The following is a 21,954-nucleotide window of genomic DNA, read 5'->3' on the forward strand; positions in this document are numbered from 1 at the left end:
ATGAGTATAGTGATGAGTTTTTGCAAACTTTTGACCACAACTGTAAATAAATTGATGGTGCCCTGAACCAGTCCACCCTTCGTGGTATAACAGACAGAGATAGGAGCCCATCTCTCAGTCCTGTTAGATAGCATCACTGGGCAAGTGAAGCATGGCATGAATTTGAAGCAAGGTCATGTTGTGTATATACTTGCTGTATATTGAGTGAATGGTAAACCCTGGTTGGAGTTTCAGATGGTGTAGACATATAAAGGAGTTCCATTGGACTACTTGTAGTGTTCATATTGATTTATCATTTCCCATCCTTGTTTAACTAGCTCTGTTCTAAGAGCTGTTTGCATAAAATCCCCATACATACATAAATACACTTGATCTGCAGGATGTTTAACACCTGAAACAAAGACACCGTTTATATCATAAATAGGGAACTGGAGGGGACTACTTTGTAATATCTAATGGCATTGAAGTCATGTGATTGTATTTTGCACCAGCAGAGGTCATCACAGGCTCACTACACACATTCACTAAGCTGTTTTTATACTGGTATGAAACTACATCTTGGGTTTTGGTTATCGTGTCTTGCTGATTGATGTGATGTTAATAAAAGGATAATTTACATTTTTCATAAAAGCTAATTATTAGAAATATAAACTAAATGTAAAACTATATGAAGAAGTAGGATGTGTGTAACTGAATTATTTCAGAGAAAATAAGACCAGGATCAATATTATTAGTCGTCTAAAAAACTGACCTTTTTATTAAGCCATAGCACAAACCACTGCTGTGCAGTGATATGCCTTAGCTTAAAGCTTGTAAAATCAAGGTAAAACTGAGAGTTAGCTTCCAATTTATACACATTATAAAAACTTCAGCAAAGGCTTGAGCTGTAAGCAAAACATTTCAAAAACTAGTGAGAGATGTGTCTAAAAGTCCCAAAAGATACAAATGAATGACTTGGCTAAGTTGTGAATTGTAGTTTCATAGAAGACAATCACTAGACCTTGCACATCAATGGGCTAGGAGGCTACGGACCAATAAGAACTCAACTTGTGATATAGACTCAAATATGCTAAAGATGACCTGGAGAAAGATACTGGAAGCACATCTTTTGTTCACTTTGAAGAACACCTCAAGCAGTCAGCAGCAAAACTGAATCTGGAGACAATGCATTGCTGCTGGTGAATTTAGTTTCTTTTTAAAACAAGTAAAATCGTGTAAGCATCCAAAATAAAACTAGGATGTTTGGTGAAGCTGTGTGAAAAATTTCTTTGCTCTGTTTCACAGCACTTCGGAAATACTTTTTACTCTAACAGTTACAGTACAGTGCAGTACTATAATATAAATGCACTGTTATAATTGTAATACTATAAACCCAGTCACAACAGAAGTCATGTCAAGGTGGTTTTTATTGCAACGTAAAGACTGTATTATAATAATAGAGGAAAGATGATCCTCTATTATTAGAGGATCATCTTTCCTCTAATAATAGAGGAAAGACAAGTGTTAAGACACTTGTCAAGTTTTTAAGACAAGTGTCTTAACACTTGTCTTAAAAACTGGACAGTCTATACTGTTTGTAGTATTATATTGGATCATATTACCTTAGAACTCCAAAGGAGTGGAAACGGTGACTGTCTCCTAACAGAAATGTTTTCTTATTTTCAGGATTCTGGTTTATATTGTTCTATACGTTTGATTCTATCCCATTCTCACACCTGATCTTTCTCGTGATTTTTCAGACCATTTAAATGATTAATGATGAATACTACTGGCATAAAGAAGGTATTGAAGACCTGCTGCACCAAACTTTTCTTTATATCAGTGTTTTCAAGCATGGCTGAAAAGGTTTTCTTGTTCAAATACACGAACATGCAAACTAATAATACAGTAGCTCTCCAACCATCCAAAGAGCCTGTATGGAAATCAATATCATATATTGTACAGAAAGCCTCATAAATACTGTAGGTTTGTTCACATGGTTAGGAGGTTGTGGTATTTCATTGATAGTGGCCCACAGGAGGAATGAGAAGAGACTTCACTGACACTTACACACACCTTACTGTTTGCTGTCATTATTATCACAAGCACTAATATGTGGTTTTCAAGCCTGCCGAGTCCTCCTTCACTAGCATATACTCACACTTTCACGCTGGTCTTGTGTTTATTCAGTTTGTATGTCCTCAAGTCATGTAAAACACTAGCTTATGAGTTAAAAAACTAAATAAGGTGACAAGTGTAGAGGACATAATAAAAAGATATACACGCAGCACGGAAAATAAGTATTAATTGCGTCACTAAATATGTTTCTAATTGGGCATTAGGGACATTTATTTATTTATTTATTTATTTATTCATTTTCAGGCACAACAAATACCTATATTGAACATAAAATACACAAAACAAAAAACAAAACTTGCCTGAAAAAGGAGTGGGACGAAGAAAACTTATTAAATCCCACCCCTATACTCACTCATCAACAAAAAAAAACAATAAACTTCCCGCAGCTACGCCCATCATTGCATACAGACCCATCAACAGCCCCGGGCAGATACAAGCATCTAAAATCCTTACTAGATGTCGGTAACAACCCATCTAATCCACACATACATAGAAATCAAATCATAGATGTCCATAAATTATGTGTAAAATCAAGAAATGACACAGGGAGAATGTATTGCGCACATGAAGAAAGAGGGGCGCAAAAAGGCATGGAAAGTCACGACACCAGCTGAAATCCATCAGTAATTAGAACGTAATCCTGCCACTTAGTGCAAATTAATGTCAGCTGGTTCAGTCCAAACTGATGGCCTGTAAACGGGTGTCACACAAGAAACATCTCATGATGGGTAAAACCAATGAGAGCTCTCTCAAGACCTTCCTGATGGCATTGGTTACAGAAGAATATCTAAACTGTATGCATGCTTACCATGCAAGACTACACTGTTGAAGGAAAAGCATATTGAAAGGCGTTTAAAATTTGCTCAACAATATTTAGATAAGGAGAATATAGTCTGGTCAGATAAGACCAAAATTGAATTTTTTGGATGCCATAATAAACACCATGTTCCGTGGTCAAAAGGCACTGCATATCACCCCATAAACACCATACCAACAGTGAAGTTTGGAGGTGCTAACATAATGGTGTCGGCCTGTTTTTCAGCGTAGGGCACTGGCACGCTTCATGATATAAAGCAAAGGCATCATTCACACCTACTGGCTAAAGAAGATATGGCCGTCTGGCAGTACAAACGAATGAAATGCTAATGAATGAGACACACCTGCAATGGCTAACAGAAGGCCTGACAGTCCTGATCCTGAAGGATCCCCAAAAGGGTGCGGTCCTATCCAACTAGTGACCTCAGGCGTCACAGCAGCTAAGATGAGCAGGCACATGACTCAACACATGAGCAGGGTCCAGAAGGGAATTGGAAGATTCACCAGAGGGGTGAGCTTGTGATGCGCAAGAGTAATCACTCAAGACTGCAATACCACACTGACCAACCTGTCCATCACCTAGATTGTCTATACAAAGGCCTATGACTCAGGACCCTAACAGCTTTCATTAGAAAATCGATGAGGATGTGGCAAAAAACACCAGATGCCAGCATAAAGCCGATTGCACGAGTCACCATCAAGTGTGGAATTTACCAAGGAGATGATCTGTCCCGAACGCTGTTCTGAATTGCCCTGAAACTCTTCGGGTCCTGTGTTGTGTGGGGCAGCATCCCACCATCATCCCAATCTGCTCCTAACAACTATAGTTAATACACTTATTATAAATCTGATAGGTGAGCTTGTGCTAGGCTAATGCTGTGCATTAAAAGAAGCAAGAAAGGTGAAGTCCAATCCCACCCAACGAGAGACCAGGGAGCAAAGGCTGAACCAAGAACCTACCATCCCCACCCAGTCCCACAATTCCACCCCAGTCTTTAGCCCACCATAGCCCAAGACGGGCATGCCATTAAGATAAGCTACTTATATGTGGTCAATCTAACAAACAGTGGTAATACAATATATAATTTCTTTCAAACTCTTTTGACCACATATAATCTTAAATTGGACTGAAACAATATTTACCTTACAGACACAGACTTTGTGTTAATGTTGTTTTTGTGGAAGGCTTGATCTGAATTCCACAGATTTATCTTCAATTATTTTTAAAATGTAGAAAGTAGATATTGCACATTTCAACTAACAAGTTAAAAATACACACACACACACACATGTTCACGCGCAAGTCCTACGAAGCCTATCAGTATGCCCAGACCTCACCACTTTAACACTCATCCTCCTGGCAGCATTCATGTCAGGGCCTAGTTGGTTTATCCTTTCTAATAACTTGTCTCTGTTCAAATGTCCACCGATCATCAGTAGAACTGTAAATAGTAGGGAAGAGTAAAACTGCCTCGTTTATACTCTTCAATCTTATATCAAGGTTGGTCAACACAGTGTTTAATCAAGTTGATGATGATGAACTGGTGATCAGAGTTGGGAAGGCGATGTTCTTGTCACAGTATGTATGTTTTTGTTGTAAACAACCTGGTAAATGGTGGGTGTGTAGGGTTAGTTAAAAAGTCAGTTGTCTCGGAACAAGGCCCGAGTTGCTGATGGTATCCTCGCTGTAGAGATGGTACCTGTGTGATACCACACAATCAATATTTTCAGACATCCAGGAGAAGTGTGTTTTTGTGCTAATGTTCCCAGTATGCTGGATATACTTATCATTTATTTTCCCTGTGTTGGTGTTTTCCAGCTGTCCCTGCTAACATCTCAGAACTGAAGAACCTGGAAGTTCTAAACATGTTCAACAACCAGATTGAAGAGCTTCCTACTCAGATCAGCAGCCTTCAGAAGCTGAAACACCTCAACCTTGGGTATGTGCTATTGTTACCTCGTTTACAATCGCCACCTACTCTTTATTGTTCCCTAGCTGTCCATGCTGGATATAGGTGGGAATGGCCAGAAACCCTACAATATGATATTGTCACAATACTTTGCTCATGATACAGTGTTTTGGGATTTTTAATATTTTGAAATATGTTAAGTACTGCAATACGATACATTGCAGTTTGTCACATTTTTTTCAACAGTGAATTATGCCCTCATAATTATCTTTCATTATCTGTTTTATCTAATAAAGTTATTTGCTTTATGTTATTTTATTTGCTACACAGGGAAATTGTCAAGCATACCAACACTGTTACTAAAACTTACCATAAATGTTGCCGTAAGACGGAGTCAGACTGCTTTCAATTCAATTCAATTCAGTTTTATTTATGCAGCACCAAATCACAACAACAGTCGCCTCAAGGTGCTTTATATTGTAAGGTAGACCCTACAGTAATACATACAGAGAAAAACCCAACAATCATGACCCCCTATGTGCAAGCACTTTGGCGACAGTGGGAAAGAAAAACTCCCTTTTGACAGGAAGAAACCTCCGGCAGAACCAGGCTCAGGGAGGGGCGGGGCCATCTGCTGCGACCGGTTGGGGAGAGAGAAGGAAGACAGGATAAAAGACATGCTGTGCAAGAGAGACAGAGATTAATAACGGGTACGATTCAATGCAGAGAGGTCTATTAACACATAGTGTGTGAAAAAGGTGACTGAAAAGGAAAAACTCAATGCATCATGGAGTCCTCCAGGAGCCTATGCTTATTGCAGCATAACTAAGGGAGGATTCAGGGTCACCTGGTCCAGCCTTAACTATATGCTTTAGCAAAAAGGAAAGTTTTAAGCCTAATCTTGAAAGTAGAGATAGTGTCTGTCTCCCGAATCCAAACTGGAAGCTGGTTCCACAGAAGAGGGGCCTGAAAACTGAAGGCTCTCCCTCCCATTCTACTTTTAAATACTCTAGGAACAACAAGTAGGCCTGCAGAGCGAGAGCGAAGTGCTCTAATAGGGTGATATGGTACTACAAGGTCATTAAGATAAGATGGGGCCTGATTATTTAAGACCTTGTATGTGAGGAGCAGGATTTTGAATTCAATTCTGAATTTAACAGGGAGCCAATGAAGGGAAGCCAAAACAGGAGAAATATGCTCTCTCATTTTAGAGATGTTGTGCAAATGGAAGAACGCAGTCTTACATATTTGTTTAATATGTGCGTTGAAGGACATATCCTGGTCAAAAATCACTCCAAGGTTCCTCACAGTGTTACTGGAGGCCAAGGTAATGCCATCCAGAGTAAGAATCTGGTTAGATACCATATTTCTAAGATTTTCAGGGCCGAGTACAATAACTTCAGTTTTATCTGAATTAAGGAGCAGAAAGTTAGCGGCCATCCAGGTCTTTATGTCTTTGATACATTCTTGCAGTTTAACTATTGGTGTGTGTTATCTGGCTTCATAGATAGATAGAGCTGGGTGTCATCAGTATAGCAGTGAAAATGAAAATGTACACTATGTCTTCAGTCCATTAGCCTGCGATTAAATGGTGTCAAGATGGCTATTAAATGAAATCTTTTTATGATTGTAAAGCAATTAACTGTCATAAATCATCAAGAATCAAATATCTCTAGATGTTTACATTTAACAAAAATTTGAATAAAACTCTTACATTTGTGCTCTGCAACCTTCCAATTCTAAAGCATTATCACCAGAGTGCAATTAGCTGGCAGCCAGTTGAGGCGAGTCGCTTCAAATCAAAAAGACTCAGTCAGACTGATGACAACATGTTGGCAATCTGTATTTTTAAATTAGACAGCAATCATTTTCAAACCTTTGACAACTTTGCGGAGAGCAGTTGTACTCAGTCCAAGTCAGACTGAATCGTTTGAGGTAAGGTTGCTTGTGCAATAGAGGTAAGTGAGAAAAATTGATATGGCGCAGTATTGTGATATTTTGCATGGCGATATTGCGATCCAGAGACACTAAATATCAATATATTAATAAGTGAATCAAAATAAATAAATGAACAATAAAAAAATGAAAATATTGTGGAAGACTCTTCAACTAGCAGAAATTTCACTTGCCAGCACCCAGGGCTAACTACTGCCAGGTCTGTTTAATCACGATATCATCTAAATATAACCTAAAGCTAACACAACATTTCACGAAAACATTGTCATACCAAGAATCAAACACGTCGGTGATAGTGGATGGTCCAGGGCTGCTTTGCCGCTTTGGGACCTGGACAACTTGTCACGAATTATGGTCTCTACCAGAAAATAGGATGTCCAACCATCAGTTTGTACCCTGATGCTCAAGCACACTTTGGTTAAGTAGCAAGACAATAATGTAAAGGACATAAGCAAGTCTATTTCTGAATGGCTCAACAAAACTAAATTAAGGTTTTGGACTTGAATCTAATTTCAGTGCTTTGGTATGACAGGCTATTCATGTTTGAACGGGGAAATACTTTCTCACACCAGTGTGTACACATTACTGTATACAGTAAATTTATCTCTTTCCACCTTTTTAAGTCTGTGCAACCTCAGGTTGCTCCAGCTTCGATTTGATTACAGCAATTTATCTAAATTGGTTTGTTTATTTGATGAGCAGCAAGTGAGTAAAAGAGCATGTGTTTTATGCTTAAACCTCAGCTCAAACACACAGCCTTTATGTGACTCTTTGCTGGGTTATCTCCAGTGATTTACAACACAAATAATACTCAAGAGTTTTCATTTATTGTTTTAGTGTTACAGAAAAACTACAAACTAATCTAATCAAAACTGCAGTTTCTGTGTCACAAATTGGAAGTGAATGTATGTGTATGTTTAGATATGGGTGCAGCCTCACACAGGCAGGATGTCAGTGACAGGAGGATTAGGAGAGGAGCCATGGTGTGTATTGATCCACAAACAAACATGATCTGGATAGTCTAAGCCTCAAACTACTATTCAGGCTGTGCATTCACTTTTCATTTTCTGTTTATTTTTTTGTTTTGTGAGTGTGCGTCTGTACGTGTGTGCGCATGTGTATGTGTGTCGCTGGACTTGCATTGATGTGATTGGACCTCGTAGGTTCGTAATTTCATTTGCCAAACACATAGAACTCAAATAGAACGGTTGTCCCTGTGACCTGTCAGCTCCTTCTACCTGAAAGCATATATGTGCATAAACTCAGCTGGTGTCTCCTCCATTATCAAATCCTCCTTTTCTGTTAATCTGTCTGTTCACACCTTTTGTTTGTTTTGTTCCTATTTATTTGGTTACGATGTTCATGATAATCATCAAGGACAAGGCCCAAACAAAAAATTCAAATTTGTACCATGGGAATCTGTAATTGTGGAAATGCAAGATCAAGATGTATGGCCACATTTGAGATGATTTCTCATCTGTAAATTTAGAAATCATATTACAGTCACTAAGGAAAGAAATCACAATGGGTTTCACAATGGGTTCACCCAAAACCTTGGCCTATTGTGACCCACACCTGTTTTCAAACCTGGGTTCATGTGATTAGGTAGAGCAGGGGTGTCAAACTCAAATGCACAGTGGGCCAAAATTCAAAACTGGAACAAAGTCGTGGGCTAACATTAATATTTATTGAAAAAAAAAATCTTCCTCCAGATATAAGAATGAATCTTTTCTTATGGACTCAAACACGTTTTGCTGAAAAACTGAATATGGAACAAGCAAAGCTTAGTACTAAACAATATACTGCATATATTAGCTGTATAATACCAGTAGGCCAGCTCTAATAGTAATTTGGTAGGGCCAGAGTTTGACACCTATGAGGTAGAGGATCAAAAGGGGGTCCATGACCTTCTTGGGGATGCTCCCAATAGTGCTTAAATCTGGGAACATCCGCTAATTTCTTGTAGAACTGAAGAAGCTCTTCAAATGAGAGAAACTTAAAGAAGTCCGGTCATCTTTCTTTTCAAGCTCCTTAGACTGTGTCCACATAGTGTAAAGAGAAAAAAAAACTGCCCCTTTTGTTCACATAGACTACGATCAGCTGGATTCAGTTTGTGCAGGGAGGAGAGAGATCTTGAAGTAGTCTATAAATATTGATGAGTTACGATTTGAAAGAGCTTTTATTATTGCTGCATGAAAACACAAGAACATGACAGTAAAATGCAAACTACAGGTTAAAAAAACTATCCACTGCTGCTGATTCAACGTGGACTCAAAGACAGCATGTTAACAGTTTGCCAACAGTGAAGAATCCAGAAGAATGGTAAATCAGAGTGTATGCTGATCCCAATCAAATGGCCAATGTTTGAATTTCAACAACCAACAAAAGCAGTAGCATTGCAGCCTCCATTTCTACCTGTACCCGTTTCTAAAGTAGAATAGCTATGGTGATTGCTGTGAAGTGTGTGTCCTATTTAGGTTGGGGATCTGTGATGCATCAGATCTTGATGAATGGAATACTTAAGCTTAAAATCTTTAATTCTGGCAGAACATGGCTTAGAGCGGAGCAGCCATATGCCGCAACCAATTATTACATTTTGTAGCAGTCACCTGATCCAGCTCTAATTATATGCTTAAGCAAAAAGGAAAGTTTTAAGAAGTTTCTTGGACATAGAGAGGGTCTCTGACTCTTGGTCAAGGTGCAACTTTCAAAGAGACATTTAACAAAATGTTAGTAGGTGGTATGTATACTTTTGCCTGATACTGTGTGTGAGCAACATGGGGTTAATATCTTGCCCGAGGATAATTGGCATGCAGACTGGGGGAGCCAGGGATCGAACCGCCAACCTTCCCAAAGATGAGGATTCTATATTAATTTTCAGCCTTGTCCCTTGCACACACAGATTTGACATTTTTCAGATTTCAACATTCTGTTGATGTTATTGTGTTATGATGCACAATAAGTAATTTAGTCATTGCCTAAATTCGAAACAGAAACTGCGAACAGCTGAAGTTGGTGTATTGTTTTTATGATATGGGTTTTGTGTTTTTTGGAGCACAGGATGAACCGCCTGAGTACCTTGCCCCGAGGATTTGGGTCATTGCCTGCTCTGGAGGTGTTGGACCTCACCTATAACAACCTGAACCAGAACTGTCTTCCAGGGAATTTCTTTTACCTCAGTTAGTGTGCATGAAGACACACACACACACACACACACACACACACACACACACACACACACACACACACACACACACACACACACTGTGTATTTATACCCTTGTGGGGACATCTCGTTGACATAATGCTTTCCCTAGCCCCTTACCCTAACCCTAACCATCAAAAATGAAGGCCTAACCCTGACCCTTACCCTAAACCTAACCATAACCTAATTGTAACCCTGACACTAAAACCACAGTTCTTCAAACTCGTGGGGACTGGGATTTCGGTCCCCACGAGGGCTGTTTGTCCCCACAAGTATAGTAAACTACTAATTTTTGGTCCCCATTAATATCCGTCCATACACACACACAAAAGTTCAAAATCATAGAGTCTGCCCAAAAGAATTTCCAAAGTCTCAAAGAGTTATAGAATTATTTTAGTTTATCCCATTCTTGTGGCAGTGAAGCTATATTCAATTCAATTCAGTGTTACTCATGTAGCGCCAAATCACAACAACAGTCGCCTCAAGGCGTTTTATATTTTAAGGTATACCCTACAATAATACAGCCGATGGGGCCAAAATTGCGAACCTGTCGCAGATTGCACGGACGGACGGGGTCTTGTTTAGTTAAGCTTTTTAATATTTTGCCTTCCATAAACAACTAGGTGCCTAATTTGGAAACTTTGGAAACTCACCCTGTCTCTTGCTAACTTATGTTGATGATGTTGCTGAGTTTGCTCTTGATTGATTAGGCTGTTGTGTTGTTCTCCACCATCATTGCACACGGATACAAAGTAACAGGGATCTCTGTTTTCCAGCAACTCTGCGAGCTCTTTATTTGAGTGACAATGACTTTGAGGTCCTTCCAGCTGACATTGGGAAGCTGACGAAGCTGCAAATAGTAAGTCAATATGAATAGAAGTCTTGGAATATTCAAGTCCTATTTGAATTTTAAATCAATGTAAGCATGTGATCTTGTTTAATAAGTGAACGCATCCTCTTTTTGCTTTGTGTATTTTTTCTCTTTAGTTGAGTCTTAGAGATAATGATCTGATCTCGCTGCCTAAGGAGATTGGGGATTTAGCTCATCTCAAAGAGCTTCACATCCAGGGCAACAGACTGACCGTTCTGCCCCCGGAACTTGGTACTGCCCACATACAAACAACTCTTTAGAGAATAGCATATTGATTTACTGTATGTGTATTTCCTGGAGAGTTTGCCTGCTGACCGATGCTGAAATCCTGGACCTATCTCTTAGCCTAACCCAAACTTAACGCAGACCTAATCAAAGTCTTTTTTCCTAAAACTGAATGCTTTACATTATGGGGACTGGCTCTTTGCCCTAAAAACGTATTATTAAATCATCACTGTGATCCAAATACATTCATCTGTTAAAACTGAGTGTTTATGTTTAAAATAGAAATCTGGTGAGAAAAGCTGTGTTCTTTGTCATCACATTTCCTTTTTAAAGGGTCTTAAGCATATATAAAGGCAAGAGCTGAGTTTCTCTACCAACTGAATAAATCTGGGTGGGTGAACTGTTAGAGCAGTACTGTACTCTTCCTAATTAGCACTGCAATTCCCATGATCAAAGCCCTCAACCTGATGGCTCTGAAGCTGTATAGCAAGCTGCATCTAACTTTGTAAATGTGATTAGTTTGCAGAATACAAGATAAACATCAGACATATGAGAAAATGCTTCAATGGCATGTTTGTATGTCCTCTTGTCTACAGGTAATCTGGATCTGACTGGCCCTAAACAGGTGTTTAAAGCAGAGAATAATCCTTGGGTTACTCCCATTGCAGACCAGTTCCAGCTAGGAGTCTCCCATGTTTTTGAATATGTTCGTTCCGAGACCTATAAATAGTAAGTATTACAAGTTACACACACACAAATGTATATGTTTATCTGCAATGCTTGCATTCTTTGTCGCAGTAATATATATATACATATATATATATATATATATATATATATATATATATATATATATATATATATATATATATATATATATATATATATATATATATATATATATATATATACACACACACACACACACACGCAAAGGGTACTTTGGCGGAGAAGAAAGTTAGAGTCTGCACTGGAAAGCAGAAGACTGCTATTAATTCTTTGTTCCAAGCAGCAGGACATGCTGCAAATCCTCTGTGTGAATGCTTCAAACTGCTGCTCTGAGGCATGCTCTGGAACTGATCCCTGCACTGTGTGGCTGTGGGCGAGAGAGACAAAAAGACCATGTCTCAAACAAATTCCATTCCACTATATGTTTGCATACTTCTGTGAGATTTGTTATAGCACCGTGAAGATATAGAGTAGTGCATACAAATGTCACACTTTGTCTGATTTGAACTCTTTTTTTTTTTTTTGACCCACACACAAAATATTTTTCTTCAGCACTTAAATGTCTTGTTTTTTATTATTTTATTATTTTAATTATTTTTAATATGCATTTTAAAGTCATTACTAGTGAACTAATTACCAAAAGACCAATCGAGAAGGCTGATGGTGGAAATACAAACATTGTGGTCTCCAGTAAAAATGAAACAAGAAGACGCGCAAGATGCAGGGCTTGAAAATGTAAAGTCAGGCTTTGCCGTTGCCATAGTATGTTGTATCCATTGTAATATCTGATCAACATACTGACCTATCATTTCACTGGACCATGATCTCCCCATCAGTACAAGATGTAGGCTCCAGTGTGCAGATAGTTTTACATAATGTATCAAGCGTTATCTTTCCCTCAAAAGCATCAATGGGAACTCAGGGAATGTTTGTTTTTTTGTTTTTGTTTTGTGTTTTTAGATTTAATTAATCCATAGTTCTATGGCCTTTGAGCAGCTTTTTATTCTTTTGGTGCAGTCAAACAAAGGTGTGTGTTGGAATGTGTTAGACAAGATAAGTAAACATCATGGGTATGTTGAGTTTGCCTCAGATCTATGTGGTACTCTAAAAAGGCAGCAATGTGGGAGTCTAGAGTATAAAATATAATGCCTCATATAGTGTTCATGTTAATGTGGAAATGGCCTTAGAACACACTTTTTCTGTGGCGAATTTCTTGAGGGATCTCTCTGTATTTGGTAGAATACATTTCTCTGATCAGACCACTCACCATAATACACCGTGATATGTAATGCTCCACTATCGGGACAACATAAGCTTCCATACAGACTCATTGTTACTGAGTCAGTGTTGAAAGTTACATAATTCCTTCTAGTCCTCAGAGGATAGTCCTTTTCCTCCTTTTTTCCATGTTTTTTAATATGACACTATCATTCTTAGCTTGGGACAGTTTTTCATACAGATTTTTTGATGGTATTATTTATGGTGCAACAAAAGCCTAATTTAAAATGACAAAACATTTTGAGTCTAATGTTGGCTGTAACAGTTCTGCTTTAATCACAGAGCTGCATCCTTACAATGCCCGTAATTATATTTCTTAACTGATGATTTTGATATATGTTTTATCTTTTTCGGATACCACATACATGGTTGCATCTGAAAAGTCCTTCTGTTCAAGATCATGATTATCCCTCAGTTTTTATAAACTAAAGACAGAAACGTGGGTTTTAAGCCTTTTTTGACCAGGATTAAAATATTTTGCATTATACGGAAATTATGCATTATAACCATTTATCACTGCGACAGAAAGTGGGATGGCTGCCTTCAGCCTTCAACGAGCTGTCTAATTTAAACATCGTATCAAGCTGAGTTTACAGTTCTTATGCATTTTTTAATGTAGCATTGGTTCTTTAGCTTTACTGTTGATTTTCGCAGTGTAAAACAAACGGTGGTGGATGGGAGCATCAACAAAGTGAACTTTTCTTCGTTAGAGCTTGTTGATCCGTCTTAGAGCTAGTTGATTATTAAATCAATGACAGGATCACAAAGTGGGTGAAACAACACAGCAGATAACAACAGAACACAGATAACAACAGATAACACAACAGCAGCTTCCCTGTTGACATTCTAAATGACATTAGATGACATTCTAAATTCTAGTTCCTTCCACTTGGCTTTATAGCCTCTGTTACACCAGTGCAGTATGGGGATCAATTGTTCAGCATAATAATAGTTTCTCAGGCATGGAAGTGCCATTCCCTCTGTCTCTTTCTTTGATTCATTTAGTTCTAAAGGAATACATGGCTAATGCCTTCATGAAATTCTTTAAAAAGAAAATGTGTATATTTTAAAAAAGTTATTACAGTATTCTCATCGATGTAGCAGGAGTACAGCAACTGCAGTAGTTTCAGATTTTTTCTTTTTCCCTCTTTTTCTTTTTCCCTCTCTGAACTAACTTTAATAGTTCCAAACCAAACATCTATTTGACCCCCATCCCTACATAACTCTTCAAAGAAGTCTTACCATTATTTAATGATGTGATTTTAAATCTATGCATCCATCCATCTTCTTCTGCTTATCTGGGGCCAAGTCACAGGGGCAGCAGCCTAAGCTGAGGAGCCCAGACCTCCCTTTGCCCGGCCACTCCCTCCAGCGTGTCCTGGGTCTACCCCAGGGCCTCCTCCCAGTGGGACATGCACGGAGCACTTCACCGAGGAGGCATCCTTGTTAGATGCCCAAACCACCTCAACTGGCTTATTTCGATATGGAGGAGTAACGACTCTACTCTGATCTGTAAGGGAGGAGCCAGCCACCCTGGCAGGTCATTCCTCCCAATCATGCCCCTCCAGGTCTCACTGTCGTTCCCCATATGAGTGTAAGACCACAGGGTCCCCAGGTATAGCACCCTACCTTGGGACTCCAAGAAGGTCAGGTACTCTAAACTGTCATTCAGCGCATAAGCATCCGACCTGAAGGTGCAGGGAACAAACCTTCTTGTTCACCGGAAGAACTCAGAAGATCTACTAAGATACCCATCCCAGCCCGCCGCCTCTCACCAAGACCAATTCCAGAATAAGACAGACTCCAGCCCCTCTCCAGGAGATTGGTTCCGCAGCCCAAGCCATGCTACATCCCATACCTACATCTAGTTGGTACTCCTCAACCCCACACACTTGCTCAGGCTTCTTCCGTCTGCCAGAGATCAGTCCGCCAGGTTCTCCTCCCCTGGCTGCTCCCCAGCACACACACACCCCGATCCCTGCGGTGCCTCCTGCAGGTGGTGGGCCTATGTCCTTTTTTCTGGCTTTGCCCGGTCAGGCCCCTTGGACTAAGGCCCGGCCACCAGACGCTCCAACACAGGCACCCTCCCCAGGCCTGGCTTCAAGGCGGGGCCCTGTTAACTATCCCAAGCAAGGTGAACTGTTCCCTTGGTCTTTCATTCACAGCAATTTTTGTATCGCTCTTTGTCTGGTCCCTCACCCAGGACCAATATGCTATGGGAGACCCTACGAGTGGTCGAAAGCCCCCAGACAACATAGCTCCTGGGATTCCTGGGAAACAAAAAACTAAATGTGATCGGTTTATCTTTAATTAACAAGGTACATAGGCTGTTATAATTGCTGAAAAGTAACTGTAGTATCAGATGTAAAACAAAATTGTCAAGCTGTTGTAGGATTTTAGGAATTATTTGGAGTTCATCAAGGCACAAAATGGCACTAGTAAAGTAATAATAATGATATTTTTGTGGCTTCAGAGTGATCTTATCTCTGTGCTTGTCCTCCAAGACTTCAATGCAGCATTTGACAACACTATTCACATTTAATACTATTTTAACTTTACAGATTAGAATATGTTGTTGCTATTAAAAGTAATGTACTGCTTTGGATTTTGAAATTCATACTAGGTGCATCTACTAAAAAGTACAGATGAGTTCAGCCTCAACGTCAAAATCTGAGGTTAAGTTTTTAGAATGTCTTTTGAATGCGATTAATTACAGAAGAAGATACCATGCGTGCATCTACAAAAAATTCTTTTTCCAATCCTTTGACATTTAGGTCCAGGTCAGGGGCCAAGTTTTCTGAAAATGTTGTGAATACAATAAATTGAGAAAGATGGCATCGAAGATTTTTAAAACGTTACCATAGGTGCGTCTTCTAGTATCCTGAAGAATACCACTGTATTTGTCATAAAAACAAATGACACAAATCAGTCTTTCTATCAGATAAAGATGCAAAGTAGCACTGAGGATTCTTGGTGTGATTTTGACAAGGATATTTTCTTCACTTCACACTTTAAACAAATGTGAAGGACTGCCTTCTTTTATCTGTATTGCTCATACAATTTTCCATTGACACATTCTGTCTCTGGAGTGATGCTGAGGAACTGGTTTGTGTGGTGGTTACTTCTAGTCTATCCATCCATCCATCCATCCATCCATCCATCCATCCATCTTCTTTCGCTTTATCCGGGGCCGGGTCGTGTGAGCAGCAGCCTAAGCAGAGAAGCCCAGACCTCCCTCTCCCCAGCCACCTCCTTTAGCTTATCTGGGGAAACACCAAGGCGTTCCCAGGCCACCCGAGAGATATATGCGACTTCCGGCGCCCCCCGTGTGCGGTAGCCTGTTACAGCAGCTCTGCTCATTCTGAGTTTCTTTCTTTCTTATCTTTTCTTCTCGTAATTTTTTATAACTAACGTATCAGTAATTAGACTCTGCAACCATTCAACAAATTTCCCACGTGTGGGACTAATAAAGGTTATCTTATCTTATCTTATCTTATAATCTCTCCAGCGTGTCCTGGGTCTGCCCCGGGGCCTCCTCCCGGTGGGACATGCCCGGAACACCTCGCCCAGGAGGCATCCTTGTCAGATGCCCGAACCACCTGAGCTGGCTCCTTTCAATGTGGAGGAGCAGCGGCTCTACTCTGAGCCCCTCCCGGATGGTTGAACTTCTCACCCTATCTCTAAGGGAGAGGCCAGCTACCCTTCGGAGGAAGCTCATTTCCGCCGCTTGTATCCGCGATCTCGTTCTTTTGGTCACTACCCACAGCTCATGGCCATAGGTGAGGGTAGGGTTCCAGTGCGAGCTGGAGGCCATCACCCGATGAAGCCAACAGAACCACATCATCCATGAAAAGCAGACATTAGATTCTGAGGCCACCGAAGTGAAAGTCCTCCGCCACTTGGCTGCGCCTAGAAATCCTGTCCATAAACATTATGAACAGAATCGGTGACAAAGGGCAGCCCTGGTGGACCCCATTACCCACCGGGAATGAGTCCAACTTATTGCCGGCAATGCGAACCAAGCTCTTGCAACGGTTGTATAAGGATCAAATGGCTCGTAGCAATGGGCCAGACACCCCATACTCCCGTAGCACCTCCCACAGGACACCCCAAGGGACACAGTTGAATGCCTTCTCCAAGTCTACAAAACACATGTAGACTGGTTGGGCAAACTCCCATGCACCCTCAAGTATCCTCGAGAGGATAAAGAGCTGGTCCAGTGTTCCACGACCAGGACGAAAACTGCATTGTTCCTCCTGTATCTGAGGTTCGACTAGCGGACGAACTCTCCTTTCCAGCACCCTGGCATAGACTTTCCCAGGGAGGCTGAGGAGTGTGATCCCCCTGTAGTTGGAACACACCCTCCGATCCCCCTTCTTAAAAATGGGGACCACCACCCCGGTCTGCCAGTCCAGGGGTACTGCCCCTGATCTCCACACAACATTGTAGAGGCGTGTCAGCCAGGACAGCCCTATAATGTCCAGAGCCTTCAGGAACTCGGGGCAGACCTCATCCACACCAGGGGCTCTGCCACCAAGGAGTTGTTTAACTGCCTCAGTGACCTCGTCCCCAGAAATTGGCGGGTCATCCCCCTCACCCCCAGACTCTGCTTCCTCCTCGGAAGACATGTCAATGGGATTAAGGAGGTCGTCGAAGTATTCCTTCCACTGCCCAACAATTTTCTCAGTCGAAGTCAGCAGCGCTCCGCCAGCGCTACACAGTGCAGGTAGAGCACCGCTTTCCCCTCCTGAGACGCCTGACGGTTTGCCAGAATCTCTTCGAGGCAGTCCAAAAGTCTTTTTCCATAGCCTCTCCGAACTCCTCCCACACCCGAGTTTTTGCTTCAGCCACTGCCCGAGCTGCATTCCGCATTCCTACCTGTCAGCTGCCTCCGAAGTCCCACAGGCTAGCCAAGCCTGATAGGACTCCTTCTTCAGCCTGGTGGCTCCCTTCACCTCTGGTGTTCACCATTTGGTTTGGGGGTTACCACTACGACAGGTACCAACCACCTTGCAGCCGCAGCTCAATGCAGCAGCTTCGGCAATGGAGATGCTGAACATGGTCCATTCGGATTCAATGTCCCCAGTCTTCCTCAGAATGCTGTTGAAGCTCTGCCGGAGGTGTGCGTTGAAAATCTCACGGACTGGGGCCTCTGCTAGGCGTTCCCAGCACACCCTCATTACGCGATTAGGTGCACCGGATCTGTCCAGCATCCTCCCCCGCCACCTGATCCAACTCACCACCAGGTGGTGATCAGTTGACAGCTCAGCCCCTCTCTTTACCCGAGTGTCAAGAACATATGGTCGCAGGTGTGGTGATACGATTACAAAATCGATCATCGACCTGCGGCCTAGAGCGTTCTGGTGCCACGTGCACTTATGGACACTCTTATGTTCGAAAAAGGTGTTTGTTATGGCCAAACTGTGATTTGCACAGAAGTCCAATATCAAAACACCACTTGGGTTCAGATCAGGGAGGCCGTTCCTCCGAATCACGCCCCTCCAGGTCTCGCTGTCGTTACCCACGTGAGCATTGAAGGCTCCCAGTAGGACAACAGAGTCTCCAGGTGGAGCACCTTCCAGAACCCCACCCAGGAACTCTAAGAAGGCTGGGTACTCTGAACCGCCACTCGGCGCATAAGCACACATGACAGTGAGGACCCGTTCCCCGACCCTAAGGCGCAGGGAACAAACCCTCTCATCCACCGGGAAGAACCCCAACATACAGGCAGCAAGCCGAGGGGATATTAGAATACCCACCCCAGCCCGCCGCCTCTCACCAGGGGCAACTCCAGACTGAGACAGAGTCCAGCCCCTCTCCAGGAGACCAAGCCATGCGTAGAGGTGAGCCCCACTATATCTAGCCGGTACCTCTCAACCTCACGCACTAACTCAGGCTCCTTCCACACCAGAGAGGTGTTGCCAGCCTTGGTAGCCAGGGATCAGTCCGCCTGGGCCTCTGCTCCTGGCTGCCGCCACCTGGCACACAATGCACCCGGCCCCTACGGCACCTCCTGTCGGTGGTGGGCCTGCGGGAGGATGGGCCCATGTCCCCTTTTCGGGCTGTGCCCGGCCGGGCCCCATGGAGTAAGGCCCAGCCACCAGGCGCTCGCCCTCAGGCACCCTCCCCGGGCCTGGCTGCAGGGTGGGGCCCTGGTAACCCTATCTTGGGCAGGGTAAACTGTTCCCTCAATGTTTTCCTCATAAAGGTCTTCTGAATCGCTCTTTGTCTGGTCCCTCACCCAGGACATATTTGCCATGGGAGACCCTACCAGGAGCCAAAAGCCCCCAGACAACATAGCCCCTGGGATCCCTAGGACACACAAACCCCTCCACCACCATAAGGTAGTGATTCACAGAGGGGTACTTCTAGTCTAGATTATAGTAATTTTTTATGTGAACTGAAAACACGCTGCAAAAGCATGATAGGCACTAGAAAGATCATATTTATCCTATTTTGACTTTTCTTCACTTACTACCTGAATTTACTTTAATATTTGTGGTATGCAGTTGCCCCTCCATGAACCTGCTCCAGGTTTTTTCCTGTTAAAAGGGAGTTCTCCCTTCCCACCATTGCCAAACACTTGCTCATAGGCAGTGTTGGGAAGGTTACTTTTAAAATGTATTCCACTACAGATTACAGAATACATGCCCCAAAATGTATTTTGTAGCGTATTCCGTTACGTTACTCAATGGGAGTAAAGTACTCTGAATACTTTGGATTACTTAACATATTATCATGCTGTTTACAACTACATGAATGTGATTTATTACTATTACTTAAGGTCCTCTGGCTAATACGTTGGGTTCCATGTCGGGCTCGTAGCCGAAAAATAGCTTTACTTTGTTCTCTGGGTCAAGTTTGCTAGCGAGAGACAGAGAGAGGCGTTGAAAGGTTGCTCCAACGGAACTTATTGTTTCGGAGGAAAACAAAAACACAGTGTACAGTCGAGTCTTAATAGCGTACTTACAACTGGGCTCGTCAGGCACTCTTCTTGGCTGCAGTGGTTATTATTATATTTACATGCTTCCAGCTCCTGTTTCTGCTCGATGACAACTCGTACTTTTCCACTCTCCTTTTTCTCCCTCCTCGCGCTCACAGACACATAACGGGTATGGCAGTCCATTCTCCCTGCAGCACGGACTACACTGCCCATGATGCTACATTCTTTAGGGCTATGCCTGTAGCATTCTGCCTATTAGCTTAGCACAACAACAAAACGGCGCTCTCTCACCCAGGAAACACACAGTCGCAGAGAGAGCGCGCATCACCCTGTAACCATGGCAACCATAACGCTGCCGCTTGGAACAACAGAACATAGCTGTCAAACAAAACCCAAACAGTCCTGACCCGCGACAATATGAAACAGAAAAATACCGCCGTGTAATCCATTTATTTCAACAAAGTAACTGTATTCTAAATACCACCTTTTTAAATGGTAACTGTAACGGAATACAGTTACTCATATTTTGTATTTTAAATACATAACGGCGGTACGTGTTTTCCGTTACTCCCCAACACTGCTCATAGGGTATTGTTTGATTGTTTGTGAAGGTCTGCAGTGTAAATTGGGCCTTATAAAAAAGATATGTCCATCAAGCCAACTTTTAAAAACATCTCAAGCATTAATAACAGAGCACAGCTTGCGGTTCAATACAGCAACAAAATATTCATACATTTCAGTTTTTTAAAATATCCACCATAAAACATTTGTGGTGGATTGCATTGTTGCAATTTTTCCTGGACTATAACTAAAATGTGTGCCGTTATAATTCAGCTCTGCCAGCCAAGAACGCTCGGGTTGTATTTTAGGATAAACAGTTGCACATCATGATTATTTGTATCGGTCAGGGTGGATGATGGAGCATTTACCTGCACTATATAGTCGACTCCAACTCTGTCTATGCAATCAATCACTGTCACTGCTGAAGTCAGCATTCATAAAAGCAACATATGCATAATCACTCCCATCTGTACACCTGCAGACAAACCAAAAGCTTATCCACAACAAAACAATTTCTTCTTTAAAAAAGCTTAAGCAAGGAACTGGGAGCCTTGCATAAGGCGTGCAAGTTGTGCCTTGTAATTAATCCAGACCAACGCAATTCGGCTTGAGTTGTGTCCCTTTCAATTGAAGTCAAGGTGAAAAAATACGTCAATTAGACGGCTTTATGTTTGTGAAGATGTTTCACCTCTCGTGATTTATCCCAAGTGAAAAATCACATTTTTGATACTCTGTAACAGATCCAGTTGGCATCACAGAGTTGCAACTACTGGCGCATGTATAGGAATTGCAGAAAGTGATTTTAAAAAAGCCATCTTCACTGAAAATGGTTCTTAGATACATAATATGATGACCTTTAATAGGAGGGGGGAAAATAGACAAATTTAATTAATGTAAGGATTTTTAATTTTATTGGATCATTTTCATAATTTTTTGATCACTTTTAATACAGCAAATATTGCACTAACACTACAGCCACACTAAGGAAAACAGTGGTTCGATGTCACAGTACAGTCAACATTTTTGCAACCTTTTGCTATAAATCTTTGTCTTTGAAATGGTTGCTTGACTAACAGGGATCATTTCTTTGACAACTTGCAGTCAGTTGCTTTTCTTCAAAGAGATTTCGTTACCTAAAGACCGTGAAATAACTGACAGTCATTCTGCAAATTCATAAGAACTACTTACATTTGAGTTCAGCTATCACCTCAAAGATTTGAAACAGAATTTCTTTCACAGACCACTTTGCTTTTGTATATGAGTAAAAGCAATATACAATTAGTCCCTTATTGCAAAAACACAAAGTATGTATTGTCGTTATTGTCGTGAGTCGTTCAACATC

The 21,954-nt window shown here is 41.5% G+C and overlaps 1 protein-coding gene across 1 annotated transcript in view; it reads left to right on the plus strand.

Moving 5' to 3' along the window:
* The window catches only part of rsu1 (Ras suppressor protein 1), a 44,598-nt gene that overhangs the window by 2,206 nt on the left and 20,438 nt on the right, over window positions 1–21,954 (plus strand). The window contains exons 4-8 of the mRNA XM_026179575.1: window positions 4,754–4,874; window positions 9,861–9,979; window positions 10,782–10,864; window positions 10,993–11,107; window positions 11,698–11,830. Coding sequence (XP_026035360.1) covers window positions 4,754–4,874; window positions 9,861–9,979; window positions 10,782–10,864; window positions 10,993–11,107; window positions 11,698–11,830 — 571 coding nt within the window. The remainder of the gene's footprint in view (window positions 1–4,753; window positions 4,875–9,860; window positions 9,980–10,781; window positions 10,865–10,992; window positions 11,108–11,697; window positions 11,831–21,954) is intronic.

Source organism: Astatotilapia calliptera, chromosome 9, assembly GCF_900246225.1.
Source record: "Astatotilapia calliptera chromosome 9, fAstCal1.2, whole genome shotgun sequence".
Taxonomy (NCBI): Eukaryota; Metazoa; Chordata; class Actinopteri; order Cichliformes; family Cichlidae; genus Astatotilapia; species Astatotilapia calliptera.